Source organism: Eptatretus burgeri, chromosome 17 (genome assembly GCF_056783735.1).
Source record: "Eptatretus burgeri isolate ZD-2024b chromosome 17, Ebu_testis_v1, whole genome shotgun sequence".
NCBI lineage: Eukaryota > Metazoa > Chordata > Myxini > Myxiniformes > Myxinidae > Eptatretus > Eptatretus burgeri.
In genome coordinates, this window is record NC_140977.1 from 54,311,031 (window position 1) to 54,329,014 (window position 17,984).

Here is a 17,984-nt window from a genome sequence, read left to right on the forward strand (position 1 = left end):
TCAAAATGTGAAACTCATGTTTGGTTCCAAAATGCCACAGATAGCCGAAAGTTCTTCCGAGCTATCATCATGTGATAGCACGCATAGTTTGTAACCCAGCACAACCGGCATGTTATTTCAGAACTTATGAAAGTTGCCCATCAATTGAAGACTTCAAAACTGAGCTAATGAGTGCTTATGAACTAGAGGATATTGATGAAATTCAGTTTAAATGGTGGACATCCACCAACAGATCTGAACTGAGCTCCATGGTCCTGCCTTTGGAAGAATTCATTAAATCAATTCTGTGAACGCACGGTGAAATTAGTGAGACACGACTTAATTGTCAAGGCCCAATCTCAGTTTCTGAAAAATAAGAAAGACGAAATCGGTGAAAGAGAATTTGTCATTATTGCAGACTTCTCAGAGAACTATTGCTCATTGAACACTTGAAATCTTGCTTTGAAAATGTAAAGAAACTTTACTTTTTCTCAGACGGTTGCACTGGCCAATATAAGAATTGCAAAGGCTTCATAAACCTATGTCGTCACAAATCAGAGTATGGTATTGACGCAGAATGGCATTTTTTTGCCACATGTCATGGCAAGGGCCCTTCAGATGGCGTGGGAGGTAGTCAAACGAGAAGCAACACGTGAGAGCCTGCGTAGACCTTACGACAGTCAAATTATTTCGCCAAAAGATCTTTTCGCCTTTGCTGAAAATGGTTTGAATGAAATGAAGTTCGGTTACGGGATCCAAGAGACGTATGACTAGGAAGAACGAAATCTGGAAGAAAGGTTAAAAACGGCCAAAACCATAGTTGGAACTCAAAAACTTCATGCTTTCATCCCTATTTCTGAAACTGCTCTTCAAGTACGCGAATTCAGCATTTGCGAGGAACACCGTATCGAGTCAGCTATTTCAAAATCGACACCAACTTTTAACGGGAAAACTCTCAGGTTATGTCACAGTGTACTATGATGGAAAATGGTGGCTTGCCTGCATCATGGAAGCCTTTCAGGACACTCATGAAGTGAAAGTGAATTTTCTTCATCCAAACGGGCCTGAAAATAGTTTCTTTTTTCCTGACATAGAAGATCACTGCATTTTAGACATTTCCGATATACTTCTTTCCGTAGAACCAAAAACTGCTGCAGGTAGAACCTACACAATCAGTAAAAAAGAAACAGCAGTCAAATAAAACATAGGTTGGCAAAACATCTTGACTATAATATGCTAGGATAAACTCTTACTCATACTAGTATCGCTTCCAGTTCCTGCATGTGCATGTGGAAAATTTATGTACAATATACTGATATAGTGTATTGGAAATCTTGTATTCAAATATTGTGCTATGTATTGTGGCGTATTGTGTGTCCAGCACCCGAGTCCCCGTACAATAAAACCATCATCACACTTGAACCCATTGAGATCCTATTTTCATTAATGCTGAGGTGTTGGGAGTAATATGAAGGGGTATTCTCACACAAAATAAAAATAAAAAAAAATTAAATTAAAAAATCGGGACCATCGGTTTGGCTGGGGAGCAGGGGCCCAAGGTCAAAGGGCGCCCCAAACTATAATTTTGAATTACTGTTTGAGTGATTTTACTTTACGCGATTCGAAAGATCTCGCTTTTACGAGCATTTTGATACCAAGATCAGCCAAATCGGACCACTACAACCTGTGACATGGCCTCTGGAAGATTGTGGGGCAGCTGGGGAGCCCAAATTTGGGGGGCCCCTAAAATGGGCCCCGATGGGCCCACAGGTCTAAAAGTTGGTATTTTGAGGTTTTTTTTCACCCAAGTGAATAAATGACCAACATATGGGGAGAAAATGAGGTATTAGCATTGGGAGGGTGTGTACACTTGATGTGGAATGCCCCTGCTGTAATAAAAACAGCAAGTTATCTGTTTGGAGTGATTTTCAATTTTGTTTGACTGCCAGACAAACAATGATGTTACACCTCCGTGTGTATTTGTGCTCAGGACGAGATTCTGCACAATTTGCTAAGTACTGCTGAACTGCAGGTTCATGTTCCGGTTGATGTTCTCCAGTGATCAACAGATAGAATTCAATTGAAATCAAGTATAAAATGGTTTGGCAGTTTTTTTTTTGAACAATAAACTTTAAAAAATAATCTCCAGAACGCTTGACAGATTGAGGGGAAACTTCACCCACATGTTCCCCAAGCCTTGGAAATACCAGGGTGTTCATGAATAAATGTCACATGGTATGGCAGACATGTTGGATTGAACGAAAATCTTTTTTTTAATCCTCTTTAACGCTTAATCAATTTACGTGGAACATTAGTTATGATTTATAGTCATGGGGAATAAAAGCTTTAAATTTCAACCCGATCGGATGCATGGTCTGGCAGCCAGAATTATTTACTATTTTGAATCTGGGTTCAGGTATTTAAATCAAACTTGGTACATGTATGTATGATGATTTAATAATGTGGACAGAAGCATATCTGGTGCCATCGAGAGATCGAAGAGTGCTCTTCCGGTTTTATATCCAAGTGACAGGCCAGATCTGCATCCAAACCTCAACCAAAATCTAATGAGCTCATTCTTGTCACCGACCCAACTCATCCACCAATTTCGCCCAAATCTGTCCACAACGTTATGAAATATCATTTTACACATCGTTTTTGGCCACAACTCTCAATGGTGAAGAATCACGAACAAATTTTCAGACCCGGATCTTCACCAAAATCCAATGAAATCGCCCTGTCACACACCCATGTCCAAATTTCTTCCAAAACTTAAGATATCCGACTCACAAACAGATGTGAAAAACAACTTCCATCCACCTTCCACGACGGAGGTAAGACATTGTACACCTTCAATGTTTGTGAAGGATGTACATTGTACACCTTCAAAATTTGTCTTTTAGTCCAAGTGCAGTGACGAGTGGAATTTTTCCTCATTAAACATCCACCACATGCAAACTGCACTAAACTACATCACAGACTACAGACCAAACTTGAGTCCCAAAGAAAGACAACAACAGAGCAGCCTCAAGCCATTCTCATGACACAGGAGTCAAATATTCGTTAAACAAGAAAGCAAAACTACTATACTTCCCCTTTACCAAAGCTGGCCAAGTAGTGAGGTCGTGAAACTTTTGAAGTAGGTTGTGACAGCACCAGAGATAAATCAGAAAGGAAAGTCTAATTTGGTAAAGGGTATTTGCAGTCACATGGTAGGAGCTGCTGCTTTGGGAGAGGGGGGGGATTTTTTGTCTTCCCAAATGGACAAAGCTTTCAGATTCACAACTCCTTACGTGGCCACAACATTTAACAAAATGAAGGTAGGGATGGCACAAAGAAGATTGGTGGCAAAGAAACAATTGCAAGTGGAAACACCAATTTAGGTCAAGCTTTAAATAATCGGCACGCAGGCGCGCCAAAGAACTCCAATCCACCAACAAGGCCTTCAACCACAGCTTGGAGTACTGCTCTCCCCTCTGGGCTGAGCCCCCTGCCTCACACCTTGCTCAGGTTGATGCTGTGGAAACCAGGACCTTCAAGATTATTGGAATCTCCCACAAATAAAATATGTACTGGCATATACGCGTGCTCTGCACGGAGTTAGATGGGTGGCAAAAGGTGGATGAGGCATAATAGTTATAAGGAAGCTGGGGAGGGTGTCATGAGGGATGTGATGCACTGTTGTTACCTGTCCCGAGTTTTCTAAAAGACCTCCCTGGAGATGACAATTTGGGTGAGTGTCTTGTTGCTGAATAGTCCTCGTGAGGAATTATTGTCCACTTTGATAAATAAAGAGTAAGCTCTTGCACGTGAAAATGCAACATATAGTTGTCCATGGGAGAACACAGGGACTGGGAGGGATGTTCCGAGTTTGTCACATGTTTGGCCCTGGGATTAGTTTATGGTCATCGAGTATGCGAGTCTGACTGGATATTGAATCCTCTGCAGTGCGACTGGAAGGTTGGCGTCTGATGGGGAAAGTTTAACATGATATAGGCCAAGCCCAAGATTGAACAGAAGCAGTGGAGGGTGACCGAGAATCAGAACGCAAATTTCAATGAAAGGCACTTTTTGGCGCACATCCGACGATCGAACACCGCTTGGACGCTTTAATTTGAAGATCACATACGCAAGACACAACACAGGTAACGATGGCGGTTGATATTGACAATTAACGTAATGAACGGCAGTTGTTTGGGTGCATCCGACAATCGAACACCTCTTTAATTTAAACAGTTAACACGCACGCACTCAAAGTGCAAAATCTATTGTTGGACACCGTGCTTTCGAAGAACAAAGAAAAGAAGAGAATCCGGGCAATGAAGGGATGACCTCATACGTGTTCCCTGGTTCCCCCAACATTCAGATTACAGCCTTTAAAGTTATCTGGACGTAGGCCTATTGCAACTTATTTCCGGGTGTTTTTAATATGTACGTTGGATTTCAGACACAAATTGACAGTCGAAGAGGGCGTGTTCAGTCCGGGAAGTACGTTGGATTTCAGACACAAATTAACTGAAATCGCAGTCTTAGACTGTCAATTTGTGTCTCAAATTCAACGTACTTCCCAGACTGAACATGCCCTCTTGGACCGTTAATTGGTGTCTGAAATCCAACGTACTTCCCGGACTGAACACGCCCTCTTAGACTGTCGATTTGGTCTGAAATCCAACGTACTTCCCGGAATGAACACGCGGTCTTGGACTGTCAATTTGTGTCTGAAATCCAACAAACTTCCCAGAAAGAAAACGCCATCTTCAACTGTCAATTTGCGTCTGAAATCAAATGTACTTCCCGGCATGAACACGCCGTCTTATATTGTCAATTTGCGTCTGAAATCCAACGCACTCCCCGGACTGAATACGCAGTCTTTGACTGCCAATTTGTGTCTGAAATCCAACGTACTTCACGGACAAAACCAGGTTTCAATTTTTTTTTTTTTCAATCAATTTTTGGTTTCAGACCAAGTCACTCTACCCTGGATATGCTGCTTCTGCTCTCCCATCAATGGATGGAGGTCCTCAATGCCAGACAGGAAATCCGAGCCGTATCCCTGGACATATCACGTGCTTTTGACACAGTCTGGCACCCTGCCCTACTCACCAAACTCTCTTCCCATGGTATTCAAGGCCATCTCCACTCATGGCTCGCAGACTTCCTCTCCTGTCGCAGTCAACGTGTGGCCTTAAATGGAGTTCTTTCATCCCCTCTTCCTGTGCAGGCTGGAGTTCCTCAAGGTAGCGTTCTGGGCCCTGTTCTTTTTCTGGTTTTCATCAATGATCTCTCGGACTCTCTGGAAAATCCTCTATTTCTCTTTGCCGACGACTCCACCCTCTGCCGTACCATCTGTCATCCCTCAGACCGGCAAGCAGCAGCTTCTTCACTCACTGCAGATCTGGATAAAATCACAAACTGGTCCAACACGTGGAACATGTCTTTCAATCCAGACAAATCTCACACTCTCACTATGTCTCTTCGAAAGGACCGTTTACAAAACCCCCCCATCTACTTTCTCAACAATCCTCTGGAAGAAGTCTTTTCTTTCAAGCTTCGAGGTCTCACTATCTGCCATGACCTTTCCTGGGAAAGTCACATTTCCAACCTCGCCTCAAAAGCCAGTCGCCGACTGGGAATCCTCCGTCGTGCTAAGTCCTTCCTCGGCCCTCTTGAGCTCCTGACCACTTACAAAGCTTTTGTCTGTAGCCTGATGGAGTACTGCTCTCCCCTCTGGGCTGGTGCTCCTGCCTCCCACCTTTTTCGGCTTCACGCTGTCGAAACCAGGGCATTTCAGATCATCGGCATCTCCCGCAATGAAGCTGAGTCTTTGGGCCTCTCACTCAATCACCGCAGGTTGGTCGGTGGTCTTTCTGTCTTCTACCGACTCCTCTCCAGCCTTGCCCCCCCTGCTCTCTCTGCGATTTGTCCCCACCACATTTCCACAGGGCGCTCAAGGTCCGCCAACATCCCCCTTCTGGTAAAACTACCAAAATCACGAATCACTGCTCATCTTCACTCTTTCATTCCTCTTTTTTCCCGCCTTTGGAATAAACTTCCTCACTCTATTCTTTCCCATTCTTCCCTCCAGGCTTTCAAAACAGCTGTTCACCACCACCTCTTATCTTCCCCCATCCAAATCCTCGATCTTTTGTACCCCCGATAATCCACCCAAGCCCACTTCCTTCATTTCTCCTGCTTTCCTTCCTGAAAGTCCCTGAAATGTCCATCTTCTCTTCGCCATGTTCCCCGTCCCATCCCCATCCCTCTCCCTTCCACAGTTCACCTAATGTGTCTGTTCCCCACTGTTTTGTCCCTTCCACTCCCGCCCCTCTTGTCTCATGCCTCCTGCTGTGAGTTGTGTGTTAGCTCTCATACGAGCCTCGACCAAGGTATACAAAAATAAAAAAATTAAAAAACAACACAACCTCTTCGACTGTCAATTTGTCTCTGAAATCCAACGTACTTCCCGGACTGAACACGCCCTCAAAGACTGTCAATTTGTGTCTGAAATCGAACGTACTTCACGGACTGAACACGCCCTCTTTTACTGTCAATTGGTGTCTGAAAGCCAACGTACTTCCCGGACTGAACACGCAGTCACAGACTGTTAATTGGTGTCTGAAATCAAACGTACTTCCTGGACTGAACACGCCCTCTGAGACTGTCAATTTCTGTCTGAAATCCAACGCACTTCCCTGACTGAACACGCCCTTGAAGACTATCAATTTGTGTCTGAAATCCAACGTACTTCCCGGACTGTCAATTTGTGTCTGAGACCCAACGGAGTTCCCGGAATGAAAACGCCCTCTTCGACTGTTAATTTGTCTGAAACCAACGTACTTCCAGGACTGAACAGGCCCTCTGAGACTGTCAATTTGTGTCTGAAATCCAACGTACTTCCCGGACTGAACACAGCAGTCACAGACTGTCAATTTGTGTCTGAAATCCAACGTACTTCCCGGACTGAATACGCCCTCGAAGAGTGTCAATTTGTGTCTGAAATCCAACGTACTTCACTGACTGAACACGTCGTCTTCAACAGTCAATTTGTCTCTGAAATCCAACGTACTTCCCGGACTGAACACGCCCTCGAAGACTGTAAATTTGTGTCTGAAATCCAAACTTACTTCCCCGACTGAACACACCCTCTTTGACTGTCAATTTGTGTCTGAAATCCAACGTACTTCCCAGAATGAACACACCCTCTTAAACTCGATTTGTGTCTGAAATCCAACGTACTTCCCGGACTGAACACACCCTCGAAGACTGTAAATTTGTGTCATAATCCAAACGTACTTCCCTGACTGAACACGCCCTCTTCAACTGTCAATTTGTGCGTGAAATCCAACATACTTCCCGGACTGAACACGCCCTCTTAGACTGTCAATTTGGTCTGAAATCCAACGTACTTCCCAGAAAGAAAACGCAGTCTTCGACTGTCAATTTGTCTGAAATCAAATGTAATTCCCGACTGAACACGCCGTCTAAGACTGTCAAATTGTGTCTGAAATCCAACGCACTTCCCGGACTGAACACGCAGTCTGACTGTCAATTTGTGTCTGAAATCCAACGTACTTCCCCGACTGAATACACCCTCTTCGACTGTCAATTGGTGTCTGAAATCCAACGTACTTCACGGACTGAACACGCCCTCTTTTACTGTCAATTGGTGTCTGAAATCCAACGTACTTCCCGGACTGAACACGCCCTCGAAGACTGTCAATTTGTGTCTGAAATCCAACGTACTTCCCAGACTGAATAAGCCCTCTTAGACTGTCAATTTGTGAATGAAATTCAACGTACTTCACCGACTGAACACACCCTCTTTTAACTGTCAATTGGTGTCTGAAATCCAACGTACTTCCCGGACTGAATAAGTGCTCTTAGACTGTCAATTTGTGAATGAAATTCAACGTACTTTACCGACTGAACACACCCTCTTTTAACTGTCAATTTGTGTCAGAAATCCAACATACTTCCAGGAGTGAACACGCCCTCTCAGACTCTCAATTTGTGACTGAAATCCAACGTACTTACCGGAATGAAAACGCCCTCTTCGACTGTCAATTTGTGTCTGAAATCCAACATACTTCCCGGACAAAACACACCCTCTGACTGTCAATTTGTGTCGGAAATCCAACGTACTTCCCGGACTGAACACGCCCTCTTTTACTGTCAATTGGTGTCTGAAATCCAACGTACTTCCCGGACTGAACACACCCTCTTCAACTGTCAATTTGTGTCCGAAATCAAACATACTTCCAGGAGTGAACACGCAGTCTTCGACTGTCAATTTGTTTATGAAATCCAACGTACTTCCCGGACTGAACACGCCCTCTTTGACTGTCAATTTGTGCGTGAAATGCAACGTACTTCCCAGACTGAACATGCCCTCTTGGACCGTTAATTGGTGTCTGAAATCCAACGTACTTCCCGGACTGAACACGCCCTCTTAGACTGTCAATTTGGTCTGAAATCCAACGTACTTCCCGGAATGAACACGCGGTCTTGGACTGTCAATTTGTGTCTGAAATCCAACAAACTTCCCAGAAAGAAAACGCCATCTTCAACTGTCAATTTGCGTCTGAAATCAAATGTACTTCCCGGAATGAACACGCAGTCTTATACTGTCAATTTGCGTCTGAAATCCAACGCACTTCCCGGACTGAATACGCAGTCTTTGACTGTCAATTTGTGTCTGAAATCCAACGTACATATGAAAAAACACCCGAAAATAAGTTGCAATCGGCCTACCTCCAGATAACATCAAAGGCTCTAATCTGAAGGTAGGGGGAACCAGGGAACGGGTATGAGGTCATCATTTCATTGCCCGGATTCTCTTTTCTTTGTTCTTCGAAAACGCGGTGTCTGACAAAAGATTTTATACCTTGAATGTATGCGTGTTTACTGTTCAAATTAAAGAGGTGTTCGATTGTCGGATGCACCCAAACAACTGCCGTTCATTACATTAATTGTCAATATCAACCGCCATCGTTACATGTGTTGTGTCTTGCGTGTGAGATCTTCAAATTAAAGCGTCCAAGCGTTGTTCAATCGTCGGATGTGCGCCAATAAGAGCCATTCATTGAAATTTGCATTCTGATTCTCGGTCACCCTCCACTGCTCTTGTTCAGTCTCGGGCTCGGCCTATGTCATGTTAATCTTGCCCCATCAGACGCCAACCTTCCAGTGACACGACAGAGGAGGATTTTCCAGTCAGACTCGCAGACTCGATGACCATAAACAAATCCCAGGGCCAAACATTTGACAAATTCGGAATATACCTCCCAGCCCGTGTTCTCCCATGGCTAACTATATGTTGCATTTTCACGTGCAAGAGGTTACTCCTATATATCCAAAGTGGACAACAATTCCTCACAAGGACTATTCAGCAACAAGACACTCACCCAAAATGTCATCTTCAGGGAGGTCTTTTAGAAAACCAAGGACAGGTAACAACAGTGCATCACGTCCCTAATGACACCCTCCCCAACTTCCCACAACATCAACTATTATGCCTCATCCACCTTTTGCCACCCATTCAACTCCGTGCGGAGCATGGGTATATGCTAATATTATATATATATATATATATATATATATATATATATATATATATATAAAAAATCAGCACCGAACAAAAGCCAGTAATGAATGTTTTATAAAGAATGTAATACTGAATCAGGTGCAGCCCAAAACCTGCATAGTAGCACAGGATTGGATGAATGCACACGTACCTGCCGCTCGCAATACGCCTTCATGAGTTTGCTGAGAGGTGTGTATCGCTTTATCTTGAACTGTACCACGGAACCGTCCTGGCCAGCCACCTTAAGGTTGATGTGGTCGTTTTCAGTTTTAACACCTTGCTCCTGTGGGGGACACATTAGTCCATTTTTAACAGGGAGAACGCACGTGTGTCATGCGAAGAAGCATCATCACCAAGCTTTCGGGGGTCAGCGTCCGGTCACTGCCGTCGTAGAAAAATAAAAACGGGACTGTTGCAAAGCTAATCGACTTGATACAAAAATTCAGGTTCATTTAATCATAGATCCCATTTCAAAAGCTTTCTTTCTGGCATTGAGGAATAAGTGGGAATGGGAGCATAAGTTAGAGGTTCCAACAATAACAATCTTGATTCGGCAACAGCAAGAACCCTTCAGAAGGACAAGTGCACAAAATATCATACATACATATATATATATATATATATATATATATATATATATATATATATATATATATATATATATATATATACATATATATATATACATATATATATACATATATATATATACATATATATATATATACATATATATATATACATATACATATATACATATACATACATATACATATATATATATATATACATATACATACATATACATATATATATACATACATATACATATACATATATATATATACATACATATACATACATACATATATATACATATACATATACATACATATATATATATATACATACATATACATACATATATATATACATACATATACATACATACATATATGTATATATATATATACATACATATACATATACATATACATACATATACATATATATACATACATATATATATATACATATATACATATATATATATATACATATATATATACATATATATATACATATATATATATATATATATACATATATACATATATACATATATACATATATATATACATATATATATACATATATAGATATATATATATACATATATATATACATATATATATACATATATATATATACATATATATATACATATATATATATATATATATATATATATATACATATATATATACATATATATATATATATATATATATATATATATATATATACATACATATATATATATATATATATATATATATATATATACATACATATACATACATACATATATATTGTTGTGGTTACCAGATTCGCAAACCACCATTCAGGTCCCTTAGGTGAGGTATCTCGGTAAGTGCATGTGTAGTTAGGCCCAAACCCGTTGTCTAGTGGGAATACATGTCATTTATGCGAGCTGCGACTCTTCAGGATAGCCGTTTTTCTTTTACTATCTTTATTTTGGACCAACCGCCATGATCACAACTACAACATCAACCACCGACCACAACCACCGCTTCACCACAACCGCCACGACTTTACCGTCACAACTCGCCACCATCGCGCCACCGTTCTTGCCCCGCTGTGGGTACCGGTGTTGGACTCATGCAGAACGCGCGTCGAACAGCGTGTACAAAATCACGGATTTTCTGCTTCAAAAACGGATCAAAAACGACACACGCCCACTTTTTGCCGTCCAATCGGTGAGCGAGGGGCGATTTGGCCCCGCCTCCAGAACGATCGATATATGCAAATTTGTGGATCAAAAAGCCTTCACGCCCACTTTTTCTCGGGCCAATGGGGAGCGAGGTGAAAGGTCAAAGGGAGGGGGTCAAAGGCGAAGTGACGGGGGGGATAAAAGGACGGTGTTCGTCAGTCAGGGAGAGTTGCAGGGGAGTCCAAAGAAGAGTTCAGAGAGGTCGGTCGGAGAGTCCAAAAAGGAGAGTCAGCAGAACGGGGTCGGAGAGTCAAGAAGAGGAGAGTCGGAAGCAGAGGGTCAAGACTTCACGGGCGGTGGAGCTGCTCGTCGTGTGCGTTGGAGTCGGAACGGAGGGGACGGAGCTGTGGAAAGGCGGCGACACCAGACGAGGGGGTGCTCGCGTCGTGCAGGAAGCTGCACCCGAAGGAGGCCGACAGCGCGACCTGGCCGAGGTGGAGACGCTCGTCGCATATAATAAAGATCCTCTATACCCCGAGCATCAGCAACCCCCTCCTGTTTCCCCCGCGCTGAGATAGTGCGACCAAGGGGGCCCCGTTCCCACCCCCTGCCAGGCACTGTCCACGAGGCCCGCGGGTTGCGGGGCCATCGCCGCTCCGCGTCTCATCACCAGACGGGTAGGCCCGACCCGGTCTCGGCCCCAGGCCTACCTCATTCTTGGGGTATTTCTTTTCCTTGGTTTTGGGTATGTGTTGTCGGCGCCGTCTGTGAAGTAGAATTGTATAAGTGTTGCCGTGTGCTCGGTAGTCGGTATTAGCTCTGCACTGTGTTTTCACTTTTATGTTTGCTTTTTGTGTAAATGGAATTGTGTTTTCTTTTTTTGTGTGCATTTGGTGGAATTGTATTTGTGTGCTTTCCGTTCGTCGCGAATAAATGTGCTTTATTGTTGAACTGTTCTCCCGCTTCGCTTCGTCTTTTCCCCCATTGAACCCTCATCTTGCTTCACGTAAAGGGTTGGTAGTGGGCTGAGTACGCCCGATAATTAATCGAACCGTCGAGGTCGACGATAACACCGCTCGGTTATTCTGATAGTACGGAACGGGTCGCTTAAGTGGCCCGTGTCCGAAGTCGACCTGCGGCGAGGTGCGATCGCCCGGTCTACCCTCCGCGTGGGTACTTAGGTAGTTCGAATTTGGCGAGCAACCCTATCCCACGCGGGGGCTGATTGGCTCGATCGCGGTGAGACCGGAAGGTCCACCCGTGACTGGTTCCCGGCGTTAGTCCGAGAGGGTCACGACTGGATTGTCCGTCCGGTGGGCGACGTGCCGCGATTCGAGTTACGTGGCCGTCGCACGCCGGCGGGCGCGAAAACCGCAACAATATATATATATATATATATATATATATATATATATATATATATATATATATATATATATATATATATATATATATATATATATATATACTTGTAGAAATACTTCTCAAAAAAGATAAAAATATAAAGGCACAGGAAGAAAAACAACAAACTTCATTTTACATCCTTGTTGAGATTCACGCATTTCATCCCAGAGGGGGAAAAAAAAAATGGTGCAACAGGGCAGGCACTGGCAGAGGTGCAGCAATATAAATTGGTAGAAATGAGGTCTGGGAAAAAGTTTTTGTGGGTGATGAGATTATTAAATATGTTGATTATTCTGCAGGAAGGATTGTAGACAAAATTATCTCTAGTTCTGAAGGAGCGGCTGTTAGGGACATTGAAGGAAGGGTAAACGATGTTGTATCGGGTCATGGCAGGAAGAAGTTTGTTGTGGTACACCTTGTCGCAAATGATGGAGGGAAACTTCACTCAGAGGTTTTGTTAGATACCGGATATTGGGAAAGCGTCTAAAATCAAAGGGTTGTGAGGTCATGTTTTCTGGGATTCTTCCAAGATAAGGAAACTATATAAAAATTGGGAGCAGACCAAGAGACGTCAACCAATGGATGGAAAAATGATGTTGGGAGGAAGGTTTTACATTTAAGAAGCAGTGGGAATCATTAAGGGGACAAGGAGTGTTTCCAGAATGATGGCCATATGTGAAATCGAAAGGGGGCAGCAAGGTTTGCAGTGGGAATTGAGGAAGGAATTCAGGCTTTTTTTTAGGTCAGCAGAGGGTGGGGAAGCTGCAAAGCAAGGAACGGATGAAGTAATTGGGATGAGAGACCTGGCAAAAAAAATAGAATTTTAGGAAGAGAAAAGTTAAATGTATTCTATGCCAATGCCAGAAGTTTAAATAATAAGATGGAAGACCTTGAAGCCAAAGTAGATAGTGAGGAGTAAGATATAGTTGCAGTGAGACATGGTTTGAGGAGGAGTGTAACTGGAGGACAGGATTAGAAGGCTACAAGGTGTATCGGTGTGATAGGAAGGAGAGAATAGGAGGGGTAACAATCTGGATGAAGGACAGCATTGTATCAAGAGAAAGGGATGACATTTAGGAAGGAATAAATGTTGAGGATTCTGTATGGGTGGAGATTAGAGATTGTAAAAACAGTAAGATACTGGTTGGATGCTTTTATCAGGCTCCAGGTGGGAAGGAAGAAGAGGAAGGAGGAGTACATGAAGAATTCAAAGAGGCATGTGGTTTGGGAAGAGTATTGATTATGGGGGATTTCAACTTGCCAGGGACAGGTTGTGTGGAGGAACAGGGAAACGGCAGAGCAGATGAGGATTTCCTAGTTTTAGTCCAGGATTGCTTTTTAACCAAGTTTGTAGATAAGCCCACGAGGGGGGGGGGGCAGTGTTCGACCTCCTTTTAACCAAGGATCCCAATATGGTGGAGGAGGTAGAGGTTGGGGAGCATTTAGGATCAAGTGACCTTAACATTGTGTGTGCAAAGATTCTGTTGAGGGTTAGAGTTCAGGATAGGAGGGTAAGGCTATTAAATTTCAGGAAGGCAAACTTTGAGGGTATGAGAAGAGAATTGGGTGATGCCGATTGGGAGGCTCCAACAACAGGACAATCAGCATCAGAGAAATGGGAAACCATTCAGGACCAAATGTGTCGAGTGCAGAGTAAGTACATTCCAATGAGATGCAAAACTAGAAGTAAAAAGACCAGGGTGGTTGAGCAGTGAGATAAAGAAAGCTATCAAGGAGAAGCAGAAGGTATTTATGAGGTTTAAAATAACAGGACTGGAGTTAGATTGATATCACTATCGGAGTAAACAGAGGCAAGTTAAGAAAATAACTCGACAAGGCAAAAGAGTACGAGAAGGACCAGGTTGGAGTGGAGGAAGTAAAGGAAAAGCTAGGTAATCCAAGAGTAGATAAGGCTTCGGGTGCAGATAGTATGGAACCGAGAGTATTGAGGGAGGTGGCTGAGCAGGTAAGCGAGACGTTAACTGATATTTTTAATAGCTCACTGGAGTCAGGAAAGGAACCGGATAATTGGAGAGTAGTAAACGTACCATTATTTAATAAAGGATACAGAGAAGAATTGGGGAAACTTCAGACCTACTGGTTTGACTTCAGTTGTGGGGAAGGTGTTGGAGACATTAAAGACCAGATGAGGGACCATTTAAACAAATACAAACTAATTAAATGTAGGCAGCATGGGTTTACCAAAGGTAGTTACTGTTTAACAAATCTTTTAGAATTCTATGAAGCAGTGTCTGATTGGGTGGATGAGGGAAAGGCAGTGGACAGAGTACATCTAGACTTTAAGAAGGCATTTGATAAGGTACTACATCGGAGGTTGTTAACCAAAGTGAGGGTTTGTGGAATGGCTGGTCAGGTAGCTCATTGGATTCCAAACTGGCTTAGTGGAAGGAAGCAAAGAGTGGCTGTGAGTGGGAGGATGTCTTGCTGGGAGGATACAAGTTGCGGGGTACCTGAGGGATCAGTACTCGGACCATTACTATTCATTATTTACATCAACGATTTTGATAATGGGGTAAAGAGTAAGCTTTCCAAATTTGCAGATGACACAAAGCTTGGAGGGAAGGTGGATAGCAGAGGGGGTGGTGATCAGATTCAGGAAAGTATTGATACTTGCATAGATTGGGAAAAAGATTGGCAGATGTAATTTAACCTGAGCAAGTGTAAGGTGTTGGGGATGGGAAAGAACAATGAAAATATAGATTACAGGATGCAAAGGGTAATTTTGAAGCATGTCACACAGGAGAAGGATCTGAGAGTGGTAATGGATATGGGAGGTAAAGCAAATAGGGTTTTCGGCTGTATAAGGAGGGCGATCATTTACAAATCAAAAAAGTGGTGTTAACATTGTACAGGAATTTAGTGAGGGCTACATCTGGAATATTGTGTGCAGTTCTGGTCACCTCAGTCCCAGAAGGACCCACATGTCATTGAGAGGGTTCAGCGTCAGACTACTAGATCGATTCCAGGCCTAGCTTGAATCAGCTATGAGCGGTTGAAGGAGACAGAGCTTTATACACTCGAAAGGAGGTGGTTTCAAGGAGATATTGTAGAGATGTTTAAGATGATGAAAGGTTTAGATAAAATAAGTGCAGAGAAATTATTTAACAGAGTAGACAGTGATAGAACCAGGGGCAGTGATAGTCAGAGTAAAGAAGAGGAGAGTTGAGACTGTAGTAAGGCAGGGGACCAAGGGGACTTTCACTCAAAGAGTAGTTAATGCATGGAATTGTCTCCCTGTAAAGGTGGTGGAGCAGAAACAGTAGATAAGTTTATATTAGAATTAGATAGGTACCTGGAAGTTGTGGAGAGAGGGGTATGGGGATGTTAAGACTTTTAGGTAGTTAGAGTATTGATGGTGAAGGTGCACTGAGTGTTGTTGGTGGGGGTCTTAAGGGGGTTTGCATGGTTGATGTGTTTTTAACCAAGCCTATGCCTCCTCCCTGAGGGGAAGAAAGGACAAAAAAAAAAGTACAATGATAATTAAAAAAAATACAAAAAAAAAAAAAAAATTTATTTCATTAATTGAAAAAAAAAAAAATCTTTTTTTTGCATTTTCTTCCTTGGATCTTGTGTTACTGGGTTGGTGTGGTGTTGCAGGCATTTCCTTGGTGTTGGATTTCCTTGTTAAATTTGCCAGTCTACAATTCGTTTTTTGTTGTTAAAGAAGGGGGAGGGGGGATGGGGCACATTTTGCGAATACCTGACGTCAGCCAGGGAACAATGTATAAAACAGGAAATAAGATTTGAACCCAGGATTCAAGGATCGCAAAGCACGTGGATCTCAGAGGCGACCCAGACTCGTCTCTTGTGTGGTCAGTCAATGAGCACGTGGCAATTATTTAATATACCCAAGATCTCCCCCCCACCCCTTAAAGGGGTAGAACGACTACAATAACCAAGGAGAAAACATCGCAGTTCTCATTTGGGTGCGAGTTCCCATCAGAAACCCTGGCTGTCGACGTAGAGAACCAAAGGTTAAATACCATGTACATGTGTCGTTTGACCATCGTCCGATCTGAATACTGTGCACATCGATGTGCACAGTATTCGTGGAATGCATGCGGTTTTCGTACAAACTCGAATCTGAGATCGATGTACAAAGCAAATAAATAAGCAAAATATCGACAAGGCGACGGAGACAAGCACCTTAATGAGGTTTTGTTTGTAGCCATTGTTTGCCGGCTTAACTTGACCGACCACATGGGTGCTACTACAGATTGAACCGTCGGCGTTCTCATTTGAAATAAAAGTTGAAGGTTCGACCAACGTGCTTAACGTTACCAGATTCGAAAACATTCGCTTGAAAAAAATCTGCATCAAAACAGATAAACGTTAATAATAATGATGATAGTAATAGTAATGTGGAGAGGGGTCAGTTTTATAAAGCCAAGGAGACGACTCGAAGAGGAAAACTTTGTACTTGTTGCAACAAATACTTTGTATAAAAATAAAAAAAAGGCTCCGATTCAAGCACAAGTTTGAGAGTAAAGGCGTAAATGTACGGAACAGGCCGACAGAGGAAACATTTCAAAGCACAACGTACGTGGTGCCGTGCTTACCTAACCTACGGAGGCCTGAAGAGATTGTGCACACATAGGCCTAGGCCTAGTAAATGTGCTAGGCCTCAAAGGCCGCAGGTTCCATCGAGAATACCGGGCGCCAACCCCGGAATCGTGTCTGGCAAAAAATGGTTAAAACCCTCTTCAAACGGCGGCTAAACGGAGCGACAGGCCGCTCGGAAGGCCCGACGGTGGGCCATGGCCTCACCTGGCGTGTTGCGAAATGGCGCCCGGCGAAGAAACGGCGGGAAACGCAACGCGGCACCACCAGAGCAAAAGTGTCCCGAAAAGAACTGCATCCACCTCAAGCGAACGTACCTTAGGTTTTTCGTCGGCCATCGGTGCGGGAGCACGTTGTAAACCAAAGGGCGGGACAAATAAGCCGAATGCGCCTTTTGTTTAAGCGAAGCCTCGGCGCACTACGGCGCGCAGCCTTTTATAAACACCGACGCCCTCGCATTGGCTGTGGCGTGTCACGTGCGTAGCGATCCCCTCCCCCTCACTCTCCAGGATTGCTGCTCGATTTCACGGCAACCATCGTTACGAACTGTATGTTTGTTTGTGTGGTGGTGGCGGCGCGATCTCACTCCCACAATGCACCGGTTTAAACCTCACACGGCCGTCGAGCCTCATGCGAACTATCGACGGATGTACCTATCCGCCGTTATTTAAATATTTACCAGGCTCGGTGGTTCGAGGCATT

At 43.2% G+C, this 17,984-nt stretch overlaps 1 protein-coding gene across 1 annotated transcript in view; it reads right to left on the reverse strand.

Annotated features, from left to right (window-relative positions):
* The window catches only part of LOC147010143 (small ubiquitin-related modifier 3), a 31,047-nt gene extending 13,283 nt beyond the window's left edge, over positions 1-17,764 (reverse strand). Inside the window, exons 1-2 of the mRNA XM_085863116.1 lie at positions 17,600-17,764; positions 9,714-9,845 (exon numbers count right to left, since the gene is read on the reverse strand). Of these exons, the coding sequence (XP_085719242.1) occupies positions 9,714-9,845; positions 17,600-17,620 (153 nt within the window). The 5' untranslated portion in view covers positions 17,621-17,764. The remainder of the gene's footprint in view (positions 1-9,713; positions 9,846-17,599) is intronic.
* Between the last annotated feature and the right edge of the window lie 220 nt (positions 17,765-17,984).